This window comes from Bombyx mori, chromosome 27 (assembly GCF_030269925.1).
Source record: "Bombyx mori chromosome 27, ASM3026992v2".
In the NCBI taxonomy this organism is placed as follows: Eukaryota; Metazoa; Arthropoda; class Insecta; order Lepidoptera; family Bombycidae; genus Bombyx; species Bombyx mori.
The window spans coordinates 10203931-10224027 of record NC_085133.1 but is presented as its reverse complement, the minus strand read 5'-3'; the positions used below and the strand labels follow the sequence as shown (position 1 = coordinate 10224027).

The 20097-nt window shown below is 40.9% G+C and overlaps 1 protein-coding gene across 6 annotated transcripts in view; it reads left to right on the top strand.

The window, feature by feature from the left end:
- Positions 1-19607, top strand: part of LOC101746660 (solute carrier family 41 member 1) — a 146530-nt gene extending 126923 nt beyond the window's left edge. For all 6 annotated transcript variants that reach the window (XM_038020800.2, XM_038020799.2, XM_062676666.1 and 3 more), the window contains 9 exons: positions 4068-4172; positions 4603-4669; positions 8111-8223; positions 8832-8976; positions 12436-12582; positions 13373-13520; positions 14784-14989; positions 15335-15483; positions 18646-19607. In XM_038020800.2, coding sequence (XP_037876728.1) covers positions 4068-4172; positions 4603-4669; positions 8111-8223; positions 8832-8976; positions 12436-12582; positions 13373-13520; positions 14784-14989; positions 15335-15483; positions 18646-18831 — 1266 coding nt within the window. In that variant the 3' untranslated portion in view covers positions 18832-19607. The remainder of the gene's footprint in view (positions 1-4067; positions 4173-4602; positions 4670-8110; positions 8224-8831; positions 8977-12435; positions 12583-13372; positions 13521-14783; positions 14990-15334; positions 15484-18645) is intronic.
- The last annotated feature ends 490 nt before the right edge of the window (positions 19608-20097 follow it).

Genomic DNA, 20097 nt, shown 5'->3' with positions numbered 1-20097 from the left:
CTCGAGGTGGGTGGCGGCATTTACGTTGTAGATGTCAATGGGCTCCGGTTACCACTAACACCAGGTGGGCCGTGAGCTCGTCCAACCATCGAAGCTATAAAAAAACCTCACAGCTCACCTGGTATTAATCTATTACCTTGAAATATTTAATGAAATATTCTAGCTCTTTTCAAAATGGAACGTATCATTGCTTTGCGCCAGACATAATAATATGCAAGATGAAAGTACATACCCGTAGAACTAACAATAGGAACTGCCAATAAAATCCGTCTTAATTACATTTTAAAAGACAGGATTTTACCAACACAATCACTATTTTTCTTGTGTTTGATATTCGACCTTAATTACTAATCCCTCAAGATTTAAATTCAATATATGTATTACTTTTTCACTTTGGCGTTGCCAGAGATTTTACTAATAAAAATGAAAGTTCGTTAATGAAAAGTATTAAAAATAATAATTATCGTTGTTGAGAAATTGAAAAAAAAGGTACACAGAACAATTTTTATAAATATATTTTACTAACAATCACGCCACGTTAACTGGTCCCGTGCTAAGTTCGTAAAGAACTTGTGTTACAGGTACCAGATAACGGAAATAAATGTAAGATTTTTATTATACACATACATATCTTTAATTTACATCCATAACCCTGGAAAAGACATTTATATTTATCATACAAATATCTTCCCTTGGCGGGATTCGAACCCGCGACCCCCTAGTGTAGTGACCATGTCACTTACCACTACACCCGACGGGCGTTGATCTTTTACTATTTTATTTTTATATTTAATAACATTTGTATCGATTAGAACATTTATTTTCATATTAAATAGTAGACAAAGTAACCGGATTGGTTAGAAATGCATTTTAAACATAGATAAGCTCTGATAACTCTACAGAAACAAGTCAGACTAGTTGTTCATAGTAACTTATTTTGACACAAACCGTAACGTTTCCGAATCGGCTAAAACGGTTAAAAATAGAAATTCAAGGTTAATTAATGTATTTTTGTCTACTAGAGGTCCCGCAGTAGTCGAAATTCGACTATAATTAATTGGAATTGTAAGTTTGTACACTATTATGGTTGTATTTTATACTTCTATAATCACAAATTTCGTCAAGGCTACACTATAAAAAAATATTAATAAAGACAAATAATATTTAATCTATTCTCAATTTGACCACAGACGTCAAGAACAAAAGTTTGAAAATAAATAGTAGGTATGCATGCGTGTGTGTGTATGGTATGTAGTGTGTGTAATGTTTTCTTTATTGATTTAATGTATCTTTTATGCATTATTTAAAAAATATTAGCATTGTGCACTTCTTCTCTGTATTCTCTATAAGTGTGGGAAATTTCATACTCCTCCGTCCGCGCAATTTTCGTAAAAAGAGATACAAAATTTTTGCTTCACGTATTAATAGATATAACTTGTCTTAATACAAACATATTTAAATGATAATTCTGAGACTAAGCCTCGAAAAACGACAAGACATCTGACATTAGATTCTATCGATTTTAAAATAAATAAGCTCTCAAACATAATGAAGTAACTGAAAGTACATAATTGCGACAAAATCAATTAAACTCGTACCATTTTCTTATCGAGATTACGCACTTGTGACGTCACTATCTCATTGTTAACGTAAAACGGAATAATCTTGATGACGTCATAATCACTTCACTTGTCACTGGGATTACGATTTGAGAATGAAATAATTGAATAGTACAATCAAATGTTTTTTAATCTAGCAACTAACTATACAATATACGTGTCTTTATATATGTAGGTAACATAATAAGTCGGGATGTAGATCTAAATGTTGAACAAGTCAAGAAAGGAGAGACAATAGCCAAGACAGATGCTAATCTTAAGGCAAAGGTGTAACTAGAATGTACTAGTAAGTACATGAAGATTTTTTTTCCAATCGCACTTCAAGAAGGACATGTCATGGTATCAAACCCTAGACATGTCTCTACGAATCCACCAGATCCAATAACTCTTGCGCTAGACGCCTTCAGCATTAAAGCTAGGAGCAGGCTTTGGAATCTCAGCAACCGTACTCCGGGAACTCGGCAAAGAGTTCGACGTGCAACCTAACCCATGCATTAGCTCCCGGAGTTTCTCGCCGGATCTTCTAAGCAGGTCACGATTCCGATCCGGTAGTAGATTCTTAGCAAAGCGGTTTCTCTTGAGTTGTTCGGTCTCCTTTGGAGGCGCTCGGGTAGCTGTTAGCAAATTTCACCCCTCCTGGCTGAGCCTTTGCTCGCCCACCTGTCCTGGTGAAAATGGAAAGGCCTTCCGAGCCACCAGTAATCCCTTTTTCATAAAAAAAGAATAAAGATGTTTGACAAAAACCTGACTAGCGCTAACGACATTTTCACACAATCTTGCATTGTACACAAATTTCTTACAGCAACATTCGCTTCGTCGGTAAGCCCGCTGAGTTTCTCGTAAAGTAGCTACCCTTAAGCTCTTAGGCCTCCTCGGGGGACGCTCGAGCATCTATTGACAAATTTCCTCTCCTGGCTAAGCCCTTGTGTCGGCTCACCCGTCTTAACTTAGTGGTAAGGGTTCTGGACCAGCCCTGCCTTAAAACATCATCATCTGGTGCGATTAAAACAGCTGGTGAGATAAATGGAGAATTCTTCTTTCCACGCATCTATGCTTTGCTGTGATCTTTCGTATATTTCCATAAAAGAGATGTCATAGTCCTGTTTGCGTCAACTAAATTAAGTACTACGATTCGCTTGTTAATCAGAAAATATCCTTGAATGTACACACTACATGCAAATGATGTCCTGATAAAAATGACAGTTCTTAAATTATTAATTAAATCGATCATTTTGTAGTTGTTTGCGAGTCTTATACCATTACTCTTTTTTTTTTTTTTTTTTTTTTATTGCTTTGATGAGTGGACGAGCTCACAGCCCACCTGGTGTTAAGTGGTTACTGGAACCCATAGACATCTACAACGTAAATGCGCCACCCACCTTGAGATATAAGTTCTAAGGTCTCAATTATAGTTACAACGGCTGCCCCACCCTTCAAACCGAAACGCATTACTGCTTCACGGCAGAAATAGGCAGGGTGGTGGTACCTACCCGTGCGGACTCACAAGAGGTCCTACCACCAGTACAATTACTTTGATATAAAGTACCACCAGTACTCATAACAATTACTTTGATATAAATTGCAATTGATTTTATCACGATTAAAAAAAATGCTGTGTGGTAGTTACGAAGCATTTTATGTTGATACCATACAATAGCGAGGTATAATTATAGATTTTATTGTTTTTTTTATCGCATACACCGATGGACAAGCTCACAGCCCATCTGGTGTGAAGTGGTTGCTGGGGCCCATAGATATTATAACGTAAATGTCGCCACCCACCTTGAGATATGAGTTCTAAGGTGTCAGTACAGCTACAACGGCTGCCCCAACCTTCAAACCGAAACGCATTACTGCTTCACCGCCGAAATAGACAGGGTGGTGGTATCTACTCGTGTGGACTCACAAGACGTCCTACCACCAGTAAAAAAGATAGATAATTTGATCTTAGTACCCCGTAAAATCTGCCATCAAGTAATGGGATATTTTGTCGTTAGGACTTCACACGTGTAAAGTACAATTGTACGCTAAAACTTTGCTCTTCCCTATAGCTCGTTAGTGGAAGAATATCTCAGATTCCTCGTCGACTAAAACACCAATTTCTCCTTCATGTCTTTATCCCACATTATGCGGAGTTGACGCAGCACGTCTTCTTATTACGCTGCATAGGGATTTGGCATGAGTTTTACGAACGGCCGCCTACCTAATGTCAACCCTCCTTTGCCTCCTTAGACTATATCTTTAGTAATATATCCACAGCAACGAGCCATATGGAGGAGTTTTTTCTGTTTCTTTTCTTATTATTTATTCGTAGGTTTCTTACCGTCAACTTCACTTCACTTTTAAATTAACAAAGGCCAAAAATATAATAAAAATCACCACGTTTATCGTCAACTAAGACAACCTATGTTCTCATTAGAATCTTTCTTATCCTTGTTTTATTTACAGAAAAAAGAAGAAAAATGGTGGACCACATTGATGCAGGTAGCTGTACCCTTCTTTATAGCTGGCTGCGGTACCATCGGAGCTGGTTTGGTGCTCGGCACAGTTAGGGTAAGTTCCTCCAACACATTTAAAATAAGTTCAGCTAAGACAGATCGTATTTTTACAACAGACAAGGTCTAAACTATCCCTCTGGCATTGCTGATCCCCATAAGCAACGGTAACCCCTTATAACCTTATTATTTCTTATGATGATGATGATGATGATTATTATTATTATTATTATTTCTACCGCAAAGCCCTTTTTTATTCCAGTCTGAAAATTAAGGCAGCCGTATACTAATGGAACTTACATCTCATGTCTTGTTGAAAGCAGCGGGATTTCCATTGTCATATCTAATGCCTACGGTAATCACTTAATACTAGATAAAGAATAATCACCCAACGGAATAAACGAAAGCGCAATTAAAATGTCCAAAAGAAAAATTCTTGATTAGGTCACTTTACAGTACCGGTGTGATAAAACATATGTTTTTTCCAGGATTGGGATGTTTTTATAAACATATCGGCCATTTTCGTTCTTGTGCCCTCACTGTCAGGACTAAAGGGTGAGTTCAAGAATTTTTTTAAGCTATTTTATTATTATCTAGACCAGTGATTCTCAACCACTGTTCCGCGGCACTTTTGTGTGCCGCCAAATTTCAAAAGTGTGCCGCCAAATTTTGCGAATATATAGGTATAATAATGTTAATATCGTTAAATTATATCATTTTAAAAGAAAAATATTTTAAAGATGAATATATATTTAAATGCAAAAAAAAAATATTATGGTATATTTTAGTTTATTTCGTATATTAAAATTTTTTGATAAACTATATATGCAGTGTGCTGTAGTAAGTAAATAATTTTTATCTTTTTTTTTTGTGTGCCGCCAAATTTTGAAATCGTTAAATATGTGCCGCAACAAAAAAAAGGTTGAGAATCACTGATCTAGACGCTAGTACAATATGCGACATTATGAATATTGGGTCCATGATGACGGTCAATTGAAACATTTTTTCGTGCGCTACCAACAAAGGAGCTATTAGGCCGCCTTATCGTAATTAGCCGCCGTTGCTAATGGACATCGGCCATTCCAACTGTTTTTCTCGGTTATTTTGGTTCTGGCAGCAACTAAACAAGTTATATCTGATACAGGTTAGGTGCTTGCCGTCAAGAAATTAAAGTCTTTGTTTAACCAACTTGCTTGTATCAGAGTAAAATAACACTACCTCGACTCTCCCCTGCATATCGGAAGGTGACCAGTGGATTCACCCGAGAACGGGTTGCAGCGCACACTGCGATTTTCAACATTAATTTACCAGTTTCCACGGGTTTTTTTATTGCTTAGATGAGTGGACGAGCTCACAGCCCACCTGGTGTTAGGTGGTTACTGGAGCCCATAGACATCTACAACGTAAATGCGCCACCGACCTTGGGATATAAGTTCTAAGATCTCAAGTGTAGTTACAACGGCTGCCCTGCCCTTCAAACCGAAAGGCATTACTGCTTCACGACAGAAATAAGCAGGGCGGTGGTATATGGACTACGAAACTACTTTATAACTGCTGAAAACTGTCATAAACAGCTCGAAATAAAGTTAAATAGTTATATCACGTGATGTCTCTGGATAGGATTCATGTTACGATGCCTATTAATGATAATTGCCTTTTTGGTAATTTGGTATTAATGGTAATTGCCTTTGGACTTATATGACAGCATGACGCCTTGGTTAAAAGAAGCATGATATAAAACTCGTATCGAAAGATTCAAATTACGGTGCAAGGTATTAGGTTATTAGGTGAAACTTATTTGTATGATGGGGAAATGATAACAGTTCCTCGCGAAACCAAGGTTCATGACATAGACCAAGCTACTGGGTAAAGAAGCCACTGTTCCCTGGACCTTCGTCAAATTGTCAACATCCGCACACGATCGTTAGCTCACAAAACACATGTCATTAACTTCAATAGCTCTAGAGATTGTCACACAATTATTTAAAATGTAGGATAATTATCTGCCATTGTCGTTTGACTCTGTCATCTTTATTTTGACCTTCGCTGATAAATGAGGATTTATTTTCTTGTTGTAATTCTATTTTGTTTATCATTATGCAGTTATTAGTCGTGATTAATTTTGCTTAATTATTATGGGTCCTTTATTTAGATGAGTATTTGGAATTGGAATGCAAATGCTAGAATCAGATTGCAAAATAGGTTTTATATAATTTGGTTGAATTTTTGACGTGACAACGTCTTATAATTCGCTGGAGCCGGCTGCACGCGCGAAAAAACATGACTCATTGAGGCGTTCCATTTAAGGCTTGAAGTGCAAGCGAGTGCGCGCAACGAACGACAAAGAGGCACAATCGGCCTCCGCGTTCGGCAGCGATCGACATCTGTCTCTCTCCTACTTGAGTGAGCGATGCATTCGCGTGGACAGCTGCTATACAATAATACATTTACATGTTTTCGTCAAGTATAATGTTCAGTGAAAAGTGAATGTGGTGTCAATTGTCCATACAAAATATCTATCAAACAAATAAAATTAAAATTTTGTTTTGAAAAATGAAACCAATCCATCAGTATTTTCTTATGACGTTGTCACGTTCAACTATCGTAAGTAAACCGACTTTACAGACAACCGATTTTTGTTTTAGGAAGGTGCAGGTTTGGTACTCTGGCCTTTTTATACAACGAATTGAATTTTTACGCTGTGGTTCAATAGTAGCCCCTTATTATCTTACCAAAATATTGGTGGGAGACAATGATTTAAGCCCACATATGGAGGTATCACTTCACCCCTTACTGCAACCCCAAACAATCACATATTACCCTTTCGACGAGCGAATTAATCGCTCCAATACAATTGAGGCTCGAACCTCATGTCTCAAGGTGAGTGGCGGTTTTTGCTCTGTGACATTTATATATGTCACTCGGGTAATTATCATCGGCCGTGACCATCAAATCGCAAGATATTTCATTTCTGTTGGTAATCATAAACTAAATAATATAAAGTCAAGATCAAACATGATAGTATTAATGTTATTGTTTTGATAAGCGATGGAAGACGCGGATATTTACCTTCAGATGTGTCTTTTAGGAAGACTTTACGTGATATGAGCTATTATAAAAGCCTGTTTAGTATTTTCTAAGGTTTTTCTGAGTCTTACATGTGATTAATACTACTCTTTCAGTTTAATCTCGGGTTTTATTATTTTCTTTTTATAATTTCCGATGTTTCTAATACTGCACCGAACGGACGACTAAAGCAAGGTTCTTATGTATGATATGGCATGTAAATATTATATGCTCTAGTAGGGCCTAAAGAAGTTAATCGATGTTTTAACCCACTGAGCTTCTCGCTAGATCTTCTGAGTGGATCGCGATTTTGATCCGGTGGCAGATTCTGCAAAGCAATGCTCTTGCTAAGGCCAGTTTTAGAACACTCTCTCAGTTTGAGCCTTATGAGCTCCCCTGCCAGCCACAGCGTAGCTGAACTAGCCCTACCTAATAGGGCCAATAGGTAGGGAAAAACTTTGATATTTGAATATTGTGCTACCTGCCATGTATTTCTTAAAAAAAAATTATATATTTTTTCACGTTTCTTGGCAATGATATAACAGTATCTTGAGTTTTGGCAGTGGGTTTCATTTTACGACAATACAGTGACACCTGCTAGCGCTTGAGAGATGACCGATGAAAGATGAAAGAGATCAGAGAGATGATAAGCATATCTTGGTGTGCAGCCCTAGCCATTTGAACTATTACCTTCCCAATAACATTAAAGCATTTTCACTGGTCTTTGAGTATGGTCTGTTATTAATGCAAAACAAATTGTTAATCTAATCTAAATGAAACGATAATCGTTAATTTTAATGCACTTAAGACTTGGCTTTTGTTTGGGGGACTACAGCATTAATAATTTCTATGGGCCAGTGACCCTTCGTATAGTTTGGCCCATGAGATTGTCTACATATAAGGCCTAATTCTATTTTTTTTCTTCTAAAGGTAACCTGGACATGTGTCTCGCATCTCGACTGTCAACGCAGGCGAATTTGGGCAACATGGACTCCACGAAGGAGGTCATCTCGATGGTCGTTGGAAACATATCATTGGTTCAGGTCAGTTCCGATGTTCATAGTTACCAGATATCCGAAAAGGGATCTTTAGAAAGTTGGAGTAACTACTGGTGATAGGAGCATTGCAATGATAGGTACAGCCACTCTGCTTATTTACTTTACGAAGCAGTATCCGTTTTGACACAGAAGTTGGGAGAGCCGCTTTATATTCTTTTTCGTTTCCTCACTAATGAAGACCGTGAACAGATATGATTGGTCTCCATTTACTTCTGTTCCTTGCCAGTTTTTTTTCTTTCAATTCGAAGTTTAGCTTCTGTCTGATTTCTCAAAGTGAAGCATTCAAGTTTTATTGCTTAGATGGGTGGACGAGCTCACAGCCCACCTGGTATTAAGTGGTTACTGGAGCCCATAGACATCTACATCGTAAATGCGCCAACCACCTTGAGATATAAGTGCTAAGGTCTCAGTATAGTCAAAACTGCTGCACCAACCTTCAAACCGAAACGCATTACTGCTTCACGGCAGAAATAGGCAGGGTGGTGGTACCTACCCGTGCGGGCTCACAAGATGTTCTACCACCAGTAAAAAAGTTCCTGTGTGTGTGAGCTCTGGCGGGGTATATAATGATAAGCTTGTATATGTTCCATCAGGTTCAAGCTATAGTGGCTGCGACTGTGGTCTCTATATTCGCCATCGTGGTGAACACGATCACGGACCGCGCCATCTTCGGGCCCTACGTCCTCCTGCTAGTCGCGTGCGCCGTCTTCACTGCTACGACCACTTGCTTTGTGTTGGGTAAGTTGATCGCATGGGCAATGCTATAAGGGAGAATGCTTTTTTTTAAAAGGAGAGGCTGGAGGTTACTTCCACTAAGTTACCTTGGATTCGACGAACCTGCAGCCTGAATGGTGAATGAACGATGATGAAGCCTGAACCTGATGATGAGTGATCATCGTGGCTCATGGAAATGAGTTACATTCCGCTGCCTCCGCTGAATACTATTTGTATGCTTACCTAAAGTGATAAGAGAGCTTTTTTTATTTGCTTACATTGGTAAACGAGCTCACGGCCCACCTGATGTTAAGTGATTACCGGAGTCCATAGACATGTACAAATGTATTTATTATATTATATAAATATGTATATTAATTTAAAATCGAACTGCCGAAAATCTATATTGCACACAAAAATATCACACAATACAAACACAACTAGAAAAACTAAGATAGATATAGTTTGTTAAAATAATATCATGTAAACATAAATTTAACTAAATCTGTTACGCTCAATAAACAGATATTGCGAATTTTTTTTTTATTGCTTAGTTGGGTGGATGACCTCACATCCCACCTGATGATAAGTGTTTACTGGAGCCCATAGACATCTATAACGTAAATGCGTCACCCACCTTGAGATTTCAGTTCTAATGTCTCAGTATAGTTACAACGGCTGCCCCACCCTTCAAACCGTAACGCAATACTGCTTCACGGCAGAAATAGGCAGGGCGGTGGTATACCTACCCGTGCGGACTCACAAAAGGTCCTACCACCAGTTAAAGTTAAATTATTAAAAATTTGAAGAAGAAGAAAAAAATTTTATAGCCTATGTCACTCGGCAATAGTATAACTTCCAAACAGTGAAATAATTTTTCAAATCCGTTCTGTAGTTTCGGAGCCTATTCAATACAAACAAACAAATCTTTCCTCTTTATAATATTAATATAGACAAGACATTTTATTGGTAAGATTGTCTCATTATCCTGATCGGATCTTTGAGATTAATGATTATTCATATCAGAATAGCATTATTCATATTTTCAACCAAGTACTTACATACACGATTTAATAGTCATGTTACCACGTCATTCGAATTCACCTCGAAACGGAAAAATAATTAATAATCATTAACTTTGTAGAAATCGTTTTATGACGATGCGGGGTTAATTGTTTTTTTATTTATTTCTATAACCATGATGGTTGGACGAATTCACGACCCACCTGGTGTTGAGTGGTAATCAGAGCCCATAGACGTCTACAACCTAAATGTCGCCACACACCTCGAGACATGAGTTCTAATGTCTCCGTTTTTACAATAGGTACATTACATTAAAGTACATTTAAAAAAACATCAATAACATAGTATAAAACAAAGTCGCTTTCTCTGTCCCTATGTATGCTTAAATCTTTAAAACTACGCAACGGATTTTGATGCGGTTTTTTTTATGTATAAAAACAGCCATTAAATAGTGGAGAAATCAATAATAAATTACCGAAGCGAAGCGTTTCCGAAGCGAAGCGAGGGCGGGTCGCTATTCGGCTATAATTGACAATAGGTAATTTTTAATGTAACGCGCTGGGGCTCGGATTAAATAAGAACTTTCATCGAAGTATAAATTGAAGATCAATAAAATTGTTATCACACATAAGTTGGACGTCAACATCACAATTCACTCGCGTTTCACATCAGGCGTTACATTCGCTGTTTCGTTCCGAGTAGAACTGGCTACTGACAGCCTTAATGTCATCTCTGCAACGCCTTTTTATATGTAGTAAGACGCATTACTTCAATATCCGAGAACATCGCCGACAGTACCAGCCGTTTCTATATTCGTTTTCGCTGTTTGACAACAGATGGCGTTACACTTCTCGAATGTTCCCTTTTTTTTTCCTACCTAAGCTGATAGCCTTGAGAGGCTATATCAGCGTAACCTTAACTAGTAGGTGAGCTCACGGGGCTCAAACTTGACTACGTTGCTAACACGAACCCTAGCAAGAGCCGTGCTTCGCAGAATCTACCACCGGACCGGAAACGCGACCCACTCAGAAGATCCGGCGAGAAACTCAGTGGGCTATGTCTGAGTGTTAATTTACTCGTCGAGCCCTTCGTCGCAAGCGACGGGTTCGACGAGAACGATGACCCGGACGTTCCCGATATTACTAGTTAGTTACAGTTTCCGTTTCTGCTATTTTGATGACAGATGGCGTTACTCGTACCGGCATAACAATAACGTTCTCTTATCATATCATACAATAGTGATTTTTAATTTTTGTTTAAATAAATAAATATTTACTAACAATCACGCCACGTTAACTGGTCCTGTACTAAGCTCGTAAAGAACTTGTGTTACAGGTACCAGACAACGGAAATAAATGTAAGATTTTTATTATACACATACATATTAGTATATTTAATATATATCCATAACCCTGGAAAAGGCATTTTATATTTATATTCGGGATTCGGACCCGTGACACCCTTGTGTAGTGACCATGTCACTTACCACTACACTGAGACACTAACACTGTCATAAAGATTCAAACGTCAAAAGATAAATGCTCATCATCACAGCTCTTACAAATGTATCAATTATTAACTAAAACATAAGAATATTTCAATATCGTGATCTAGATAATGTGTATAATATACTTTTAGAATTAATTTCTAATAAATGTGCGTGCTTCGATGATAATTACGACACGCGTAATGTAACTAACGTCCGTAATATTATCACGTATATTATTACAGTTTGAAAAGTAAATTTTGAAATTGACTCACAGAGCGTTCGGGCGATAACTAGTTCAGTGAGCTTAGTGCGAGTTTTTTAACGTTCTCGATAGCGTAAAAGTTAACTCAAATTTGTATGGAATTGGAACAGCGCCCCTAGCGGCAAACGGAGGCAAACTCGCACTAAGCACACAGTAGTCGGTCGTATTTTGTGTCTTTCTTTATTGTTTATTGTAGTTATGCAGGAAGAGTTCGTGGTCGATTTAGTAATCTGTGATTAGGTAGAGGGTAATTGAGGAGAGTACTGCTACCAGTGTTGACTTTAGAAAGGGTTGTATTAGTTACTAGAGGTGACTATTTTTTTTGACTGCTTAGATGGGTGGACGAACTCACAGCCCACCTGGTGTTAAGTGGTCACTGGAGCCCATACACATCTACAACGTAAATGCGCCACTCACCTTATAGAGATATAAGCTCTAAGGTCTCAAGTATAGTTACAGCGGCTGCCCCACCCTTCAAACCGAAACGCATTACCGCTTCACGGCAGAAATAGGCAGGGCAGTGGTACCTACCCGCGCGGACTCACAAGAGGTCCTACCACCACTAAGAATCCCGTATCGCTCGGTCTCGCGTCCAAATGCACTTCACCACCATCACCACACTTCACCACCATCCACCACCACCATCACCATCTTTTTCGTTGTTTTGATCTCCATAATGACAGCTTAAAATATGTAAATCTTTTCGCAGATTTCGTGATGGTAATGGTGATATACGCGTCGCACAGGTTCAAGGTGAACCCGGACAACGTGGCGACTCCGCTGGCGGCCTCCATCGGGGACATCGTCAGCAATACGGTGCTAGCGGTCACCGCCCAGTACATGTACGAGCAGATCCGTGAGTGTCTCTTATATTATTGCCTTCGTAGTGAGAAGAGCGTACGGCCCGCCTGATGGTAAGTGGTGTCCGTCACTCATGGACGTCAGCAATACCAGGGACAGAGCCAAGACGATGCCTACCATGTCTTCAGTCTAACTCTTCGAAGGTTTTTCTTAGGTCTTGCGAATAGACTCAAACAAGGCTGTTCTAGCAACTGCTTCAAACGAACCCTTGGGACACATTGCCAGGAAAGAAGGAGACATTCTTGAAAACTGGTGATTACTGGCAACGTTGAAAGAAAGAACTGCTAAAGTAAAGAGGGAACATAGGGAAAAAAATAGAGAAAGTTGGAAATTTAAGCTTACACAAAAAACAAAAGCAACACAATACGTACATATCATTATGTACAAGTTAAAGAATAAACAAAAGCACTCCTATTGCAAGCTCTTTTTCTCCTAATGATTGGAACTGGAAAGCTAGTTCTCGTGCTCCAAGCTGACGAAATTATCAAAGTTTTCCGAAAAATCGAAGAACTGGATGAAAGCTTCAGGAGCTACTCTTTTCTTACTGGCGGTAGGGCCTCTTGTGAGACCGCGCGGGTAGGTACCACCACCCTGCCTATTTCTGCCGTGAATCAGTAATGCGTTTCGGTTTAAAGGGTGGGACAGCCGTTGTAACTATACTGAGATCTTAGAACTAGATGTCTTGGCTCCAGTAACCACTTAACACCAGGTGGGCTGTGAGCTCGTCTACCAATCTAAGCAATAAAAAAAAAACTCTGAACGCTGATTTTGATTTTCGTTTCCAGAGGTGTCTCTGTGGCAGCCCATCGCGTTGATCTGCGTGTACTACAGCCTCCTCCCGCTCTGGGTGTTCATCGTCTGGAGGAACAAGTACACCAAGACCGTCCTCACCAGCGGCTGGACCCCCGTCATCTCCGCCCTGTTCATAAGCGGGTACGCTTCCCACTCTTTCTAATTCATTATTTTAAGTTTCTCATAAAATCTGTAAGTTTTTATAGCTTAGATTGGTGGACGAGCTCACGGTCCACCTGGTTACCGGGGCCCATAGACATCAATAACGTAAATGCCATTGCCACCTTGGGATGTAAATTGTAAGGCCTCAGTATAGTTACAGCGGCTGCCCCACCCTTCAAACCGAAACGCATTACTGCTTCACGGCAGAAATAGGCAGGGTGGTGGTACCTACCCGCGCGGACTCACAAGACGTCCTAACATCAGTAAAGTGAATGCCGGCTAGATAAAACATGGTCGAACAAGTAAGAGAAACTAGACAAATTTCTAAGTTTATCACACGAGCAGGCTCGGCAGACTATGTCTTGTCTTGGAAATAAACAAATCCTTGAATTTGATCGCAGTGTCACCTGCCGGCTTCAGTTGTAATTATTTTTCCATAAGACCAATAGTAGCCAAACTGATCCAGCCGTTTTCAAGTCATGCGATTAACAGCGACTGGTATTCTATATTTATTTGTATAGCTTGCGAATTTGATTGTTAAAGCAAGGACAGCATACCTACGATCTCGTCGGTTGAACGTTCCTCATATTCCTCATAAATATATGTATGTCGGAGAAGCCACAATTATTAACACCATCGCCAGACATCGTAGGGGCGAATAGGGTGATCGAGTTAAGAGAAATATTGAGTACACTAATCATGTTTGTTGTCTTAGAACAATTTAGAAATCTTTTCTTGACGGTAACGAAAACGAATGACAGTTCTTAGGATGGTGGCACCGCTCTTCAAAAAGACTGGTTGGTGAGTGTGATGGCGTCTACGCGCCTCCATCGGCTAGGTTCTGTCGTAGCACGAAGTTAGCCGAGTTCCGACGATACCGCGATCGTGCTGCCATCTCTCGGGAATCGTGCTGCGTTTCGTTTAGCTACCAAACTAATGACTGTCTCCGACATATCATCATCATCATCATCTCAACCTGTCTACTGTCCACTGCTGAACATAGGCCTCTCCAACTGATGTCTAGTACGGCCGGTCCGTTGCCACCTGCATCCAACGTGACCCAGCAATTTACACCAGGTCGTCGGTCCATCTGGTAGGTGGCCGTCCCACACTGCGTTTGTCAATACGTGGTCTCCACTCGAGGATCTTTCTGCCCCATCGGCCGTCCGATCTTCGCGCTATGTGACCTGCCCACTGCCATATATATTTATATTATTATCCTTGACTTATCTTCGTTTTCAGTATCGGCGGTATAGTCCTGGACCAGGCCGTCGATTACTTCCGAGGGTACGAGGTGTTCCAGCCGATCGTGAATGGAATCGGGGGGAACCTGGTGTGCGTGCAGTCGTCCCGGCTGGCCACGCACCTCCACCAGACCGCCATCCCCGGGATCCTGCCGGAGAACACTAAGATCATTGAGTGGCCTTGGAAGACTTTGTTCTTTGGAAGTAAGTTTTTCTACTAACAACGCGTGCGCACAAATAACATTCCGTAAGCTATAATACAAGGCAATTTTTGTTTTTATTGCTTAGATGGTTGGACGAGCTCACAGCCCACCTGGTGTTAAGTGGTTACTTGAGCCCATAGACATTTACAACGTAAATGCCGCCACCCACCTTGAGATATAAGTTCTAAGGTCTCAAGTATAGTTCCAACGGCTGCCCCACCCTTCAAACCGAAACGCATTACTGCTTCACGGCAGAAATAGGCAGGGTGGTGGTACCTAACCTCGCGGACTCACAAGAGGTCCTACCACTAGTAATCTGTTATCTTCACGAGTCCATTGTTTCCAGCGACCGCGGCGAACGTGGCTCGCATGCTGCTGATCCTGGCCGTCTTCGGGCAGATAATCTTCATGGTGGTCGCGGACTTCGTGTACCAGGGGACGGTCACCATCCAGTTCGCGTTCGGCATCACGTACCTCACGTGCGCCCTGCTGCAGGTACACTCGCCAGGGTCAAACTCTTTTGCTTTATCTTATACCTTTAAACGAGCAATTCTTGTATATATATAATCTGAAACTCGGAAACGGCTCCAACGATTTTCATAAAATTTAGTATACAGGGGATTTCGGGGGCGATAAATCGATCTGGCTAACGATTTATTTTCGGAAAATGTTGTTTTATTCGTGTTTTCAATAATCAACTTTATCGATAATCAACTTTATGCCTCTTCCCGACATCTATTGGCGAATAATAATACTATTTTTACTGCTTTAAAGACACAACAAGATGGCGTTATAAAAAATAAAATAAATAACAAAAAGTTTTAAGTATATTATGTATAATATGACAATTACAAACCTTCTTGAATAAGTTATAACAATCTGGACAGTTTTGAATACATTGTTACTGTAAAAAAAAAACGGTTATTACAGTTAAATTCTCTGGAACATCTATATATTAATATGTTCTGCTTTTCCTCTGCTGATCCTGACGTCTGTGCGGACCGTCTTAAAGACGTGGTGCTCCAGGGGATGGAATTGTTTATTCCCTCCTCTGAAGTGCCCGTTGGAGGTCGCAGCAGACCCTGGTATAACAATGCCAGCAGGGATGCTGCACACCTCAAGCGGTCCGCATACGTGGCATGGGATAATGCCAGGAGACGTCAGGACCCTAACATCTCAGAGGAAAGGCGGAAATATAACGCCGCTTCCAGGTCCTACAAGAAGGTTATTGCCAAGGCGAAGTCGGAGCACGTTGCTAGAGTTGGCGAGCGACTAAAGAGCTATCCCTCTGGGAGCCGTGCTTTTTGGTCGCTCGCCAAAGCCGCAGAAGGAAACTTTTGCAGGTCTAGTCTCCCACCACTGCGAAAGTCCGATGACAGTCTGGCCCATAGTGCGAAAGAGAAGGCTGACCTTCTGGTCAAACTCTTCGCCTCGAACTCGACCGTGGACGACGGGGGTGCTACACCACCGAACATCCCCCGGTGTGATAGTTCCCTGCCGGAGATCTGCTTTACACAGTGTGCAGTCAGGCGGGAACTCCGACTCCTGGACGTCCATAAGTCGAGTGGGCCAGACGGCATCCCCGCAGTGGTTCTGAAAACGTGCGCCCCTGAGCTGACGCCTGCGCTAACGCGTCTGTATCGCCTCTCTTATTGCGCTAACAGGGTTCCGTCTTCATGGAAGACCGCCCATGTCCACCCTATCCCCAAGAAGGGTGACCGGTCGGACCCATCGAGCTATAGGCCTATCGCGATAACTTCCTTGCTTTCCAAGGTGATGGAGCGAATAATAAATATACAACTCCTGAAGTATCTTGAAGATCGCCAGCTGATCAGTGACCGACAGTACGGTTTCCGTCACGGTCGCTCAGCTGGCGATCTTCTCGTATACCTTACTCACAGGTGGGCTGAAGCCTTGGAGAGCAAGGGCGAGGCTCTTGCTGTGAGCCTTGATATCGCGAAGGCCTTCGACAGGGTCTGGCATAGGGCACTTCTGTCGAAGCTACCATCTTACGGAATCCCCGAGGGTCTCTGCAAGTGGATCGCTAGCTTTTTGGATGGGCGGAGCATCACGGTCGTTGTAGACGGTGATTGCTCTGATACCATGACCATTAACGCTGGCGTTCCACAAGGTTCGGTGCTCTCCCCCACGCTTTTCATCCTGTATATCAATGACATGCTGTCAATTGATGGCATGCATTGCTATGCGGATGACAGCACGGGGGATGCGCGATATATCGGCCATCAGAGTCTCTCTCGGAGCGTGGTGCAGGAGAGACGAACAAAACTTGTGTCTGAAGTGGAGAACTCTCTGGGGCGAGTCTCCAAATGGGGTGAATTGAACTTGATTCAATTCAACCCGTTAAAGACACAAATTTGCGCGTTCACTGCGAAGAAGGACCCCTTTGTCATGGCGCCGCAATTCCAAGGAGTATCCCTGCAACCTTCCGAGAGTATTGGGATACTTGGGGTCGACATTTCGAGCGATGTCCAGTTTCGGAGTCATCTGGAAGGCAAAGCCAAGTTGGCGTCCAAAATGCTGGGAGTCCTCAACAGAGCGAAGCGGTACTTCACGCCTGGACAAAGGCTTTTGCTTTATAAAGCACAAGTCCGGCCTCGCGTGGAGTACTGCTCCCATCTCTGGGCCGGGGCTCCCAAATACCAGCTTCTTCCATTTGACTCCATACAGAGGAGGGCCGTTCGGATTGTCGATAATCCCATTCTCACGGATCGTTTGGAGCCTCTGGGTCTGCGGAGGGACTTCGGTTCCCTCTGCATTTTGTACCGTATGTTCCATGGGGAGTGCTCTGAGGAATTGTTCGAGATGATACCGGCATCTCGTTTTTACCATCGCACCGCCCGCCACCGGAGTAGAGTTCATCCATACTACCTGGAGCCACTGCGGTCATCCACAGTGCGTTTCCAGAGGTCTTTTTTGCCACGTACCATCCGTCTATGGAATGAGCTCCCCTCCACGGTGTTTCCCGAGCGCTATGACATGTCCTTCTTCAAACGAGGCTTGTGGAGAGTATTAAACGGTAGGCAGCGGCTTGGCTCTGTCCCTGGCATTGCTGAAGTCCATGGGCGACGGTAACCACTCACCATCAGGTGGGCCGTATGCTCGTCTGCCTACAAGGGCAATAAAAAAAAAAAAAAAAAAAAAATGTGAAACAAAAACTTTGGACCCCTTTTTACGAAAATTGCCCGGACGGAGGAGCATCAAATGTTCCACACTTATCGAGAATATAGAGACGGAGTGCAGAATATTATTTTTTTTAAATTATGAATAAAAAATACATAAAATCAATAAATAAATAAACATTACACACACTACCATATATTTGACACACACACGCATGCATACTATTTGTTTATTGTCAAACTTTTCTTATTGCTTATAGTCTGTGGTCAAATTGAGAATAGATTAAATATTATTTTTTGTCTCTATTAATATTTACCTAAAGTGTAGTCTTGGCGAAATATGTTAAGAAATAGTCTTTGATAGGATCATAATGGTGTACAAACTTATAATTTAAATCGACTATCGGGCGACCACTAGTTATAATAAACGTCTTAGTGACGATTTTATCGCGGCGTTTTTAAAAAGGAAATGTGTATTGGGGCTAACCAACTAAGGCATTTGGTTGTGCTATTGCAGGTGATGCTGCTCCTTTACCTGGCCTACATCGTGATCCACTTCATGTGGAAGAGGAAGAAGGACCCCGACAATGCCGCCATCCCCTACCTCACGGCGCTCGGAGACCTCCTCGGCTCCGTGTTCCTGGGACTCGCCTTCGTCATCCTGTCCCTCTTCGGACTGGAATACGGCAATAATGTCCAGTGAAAACCAATAAATGAATACGTATCTCCTTCTCCGAACTAGGACTCTAGGTCTTAGACGTAAGGCCTGATCGAGAATCGGGTCAAGCTATCTGTAGCCTTGAACGGAACCCTTACCCGATACTAAAGGACATCTTCCCACGCGTTTATCTGTCTAAATTATTTTATTTGTCCCAATATAGTATCAACTGTATCCAAAAAAACCCTTCCTTAGCTTAATAATGACATAAGTTGTATTAATCATGGTGCCAATTCTATTGGAAAACTTCAGTATTTGAATTATTTTTTTAATGGTTCCTTTCGAAGGAGCGTAAAACGTTGAATTGTTCTCAACGAGACACAACATTGACGATGTGAGCTGTGATATGTACTGGGAATGTGATTTGTCGTGTTGGATGTGTTTGTACTGAGCCTCGCCGCCAGAGGCGCTTTTAAAGATCGTCAGGTGTTCATCTAGTTGATTTAAAATTAAAAAATTAAGCTTTAATTTGACTCCAAGTTCAAAGGACACTTTAGGTCGCGCAACGTACTGAGGATGGCTGGCGAACGAAGCTTAATGCAATTTGGGAACCGAAATTAGGTTTAATTAGCTTTACTGCGGAAAGACAACTGACAAATAGATTAATTTTAAAATCGATTGATCAATTATGAAAAATAGTGTAGTTGTAAATAAATAATTTTTAAGTTATGTCAATGTTTTAGTTAATGTTTCCGATAATTGTATACCAACAGACATTGTAATGTTTAAGTCTAATATTATTAAATCAACAGTACTTTTTATGATTTCGTATTTTTTTCCACATAACACACGATTTTAACGAGTTTATTTACAGTTTGAATATTAATAGAACCGATGCTTCAAATAGACTAAAAAAACATAGTTCCATAGTTCATACAAGATGTTCCGATGTGTAATTTTGTACTGACGCCATGTTGTAATTGTCTTTCTCGTCCAAGTCAACTCTGAGTTCAAGTGGAGCTTTTCCTGCCCAATTTTTGTCCAAAATTGCTTTTCGTGATTAAATCCCTACGGTTAGACGAATAATCCAATTATTCCTCTGCTCATAAAAATTATCTTTGTTAGATATCAAATTCTTATTGAGTTCCAAGACTCGTTCCCTCTGGAAGTTAGCCTTCCAAGGCAGTATTAGTTCCTATCATTTTTGCGGCAAGCAAATTAGCTGTCTTACGAGTTAAATAAATAGATTGACCAAAATTTGGAATCCAAGTTTACTACTTCATTGACCTTACAATATGGCACAACATCATA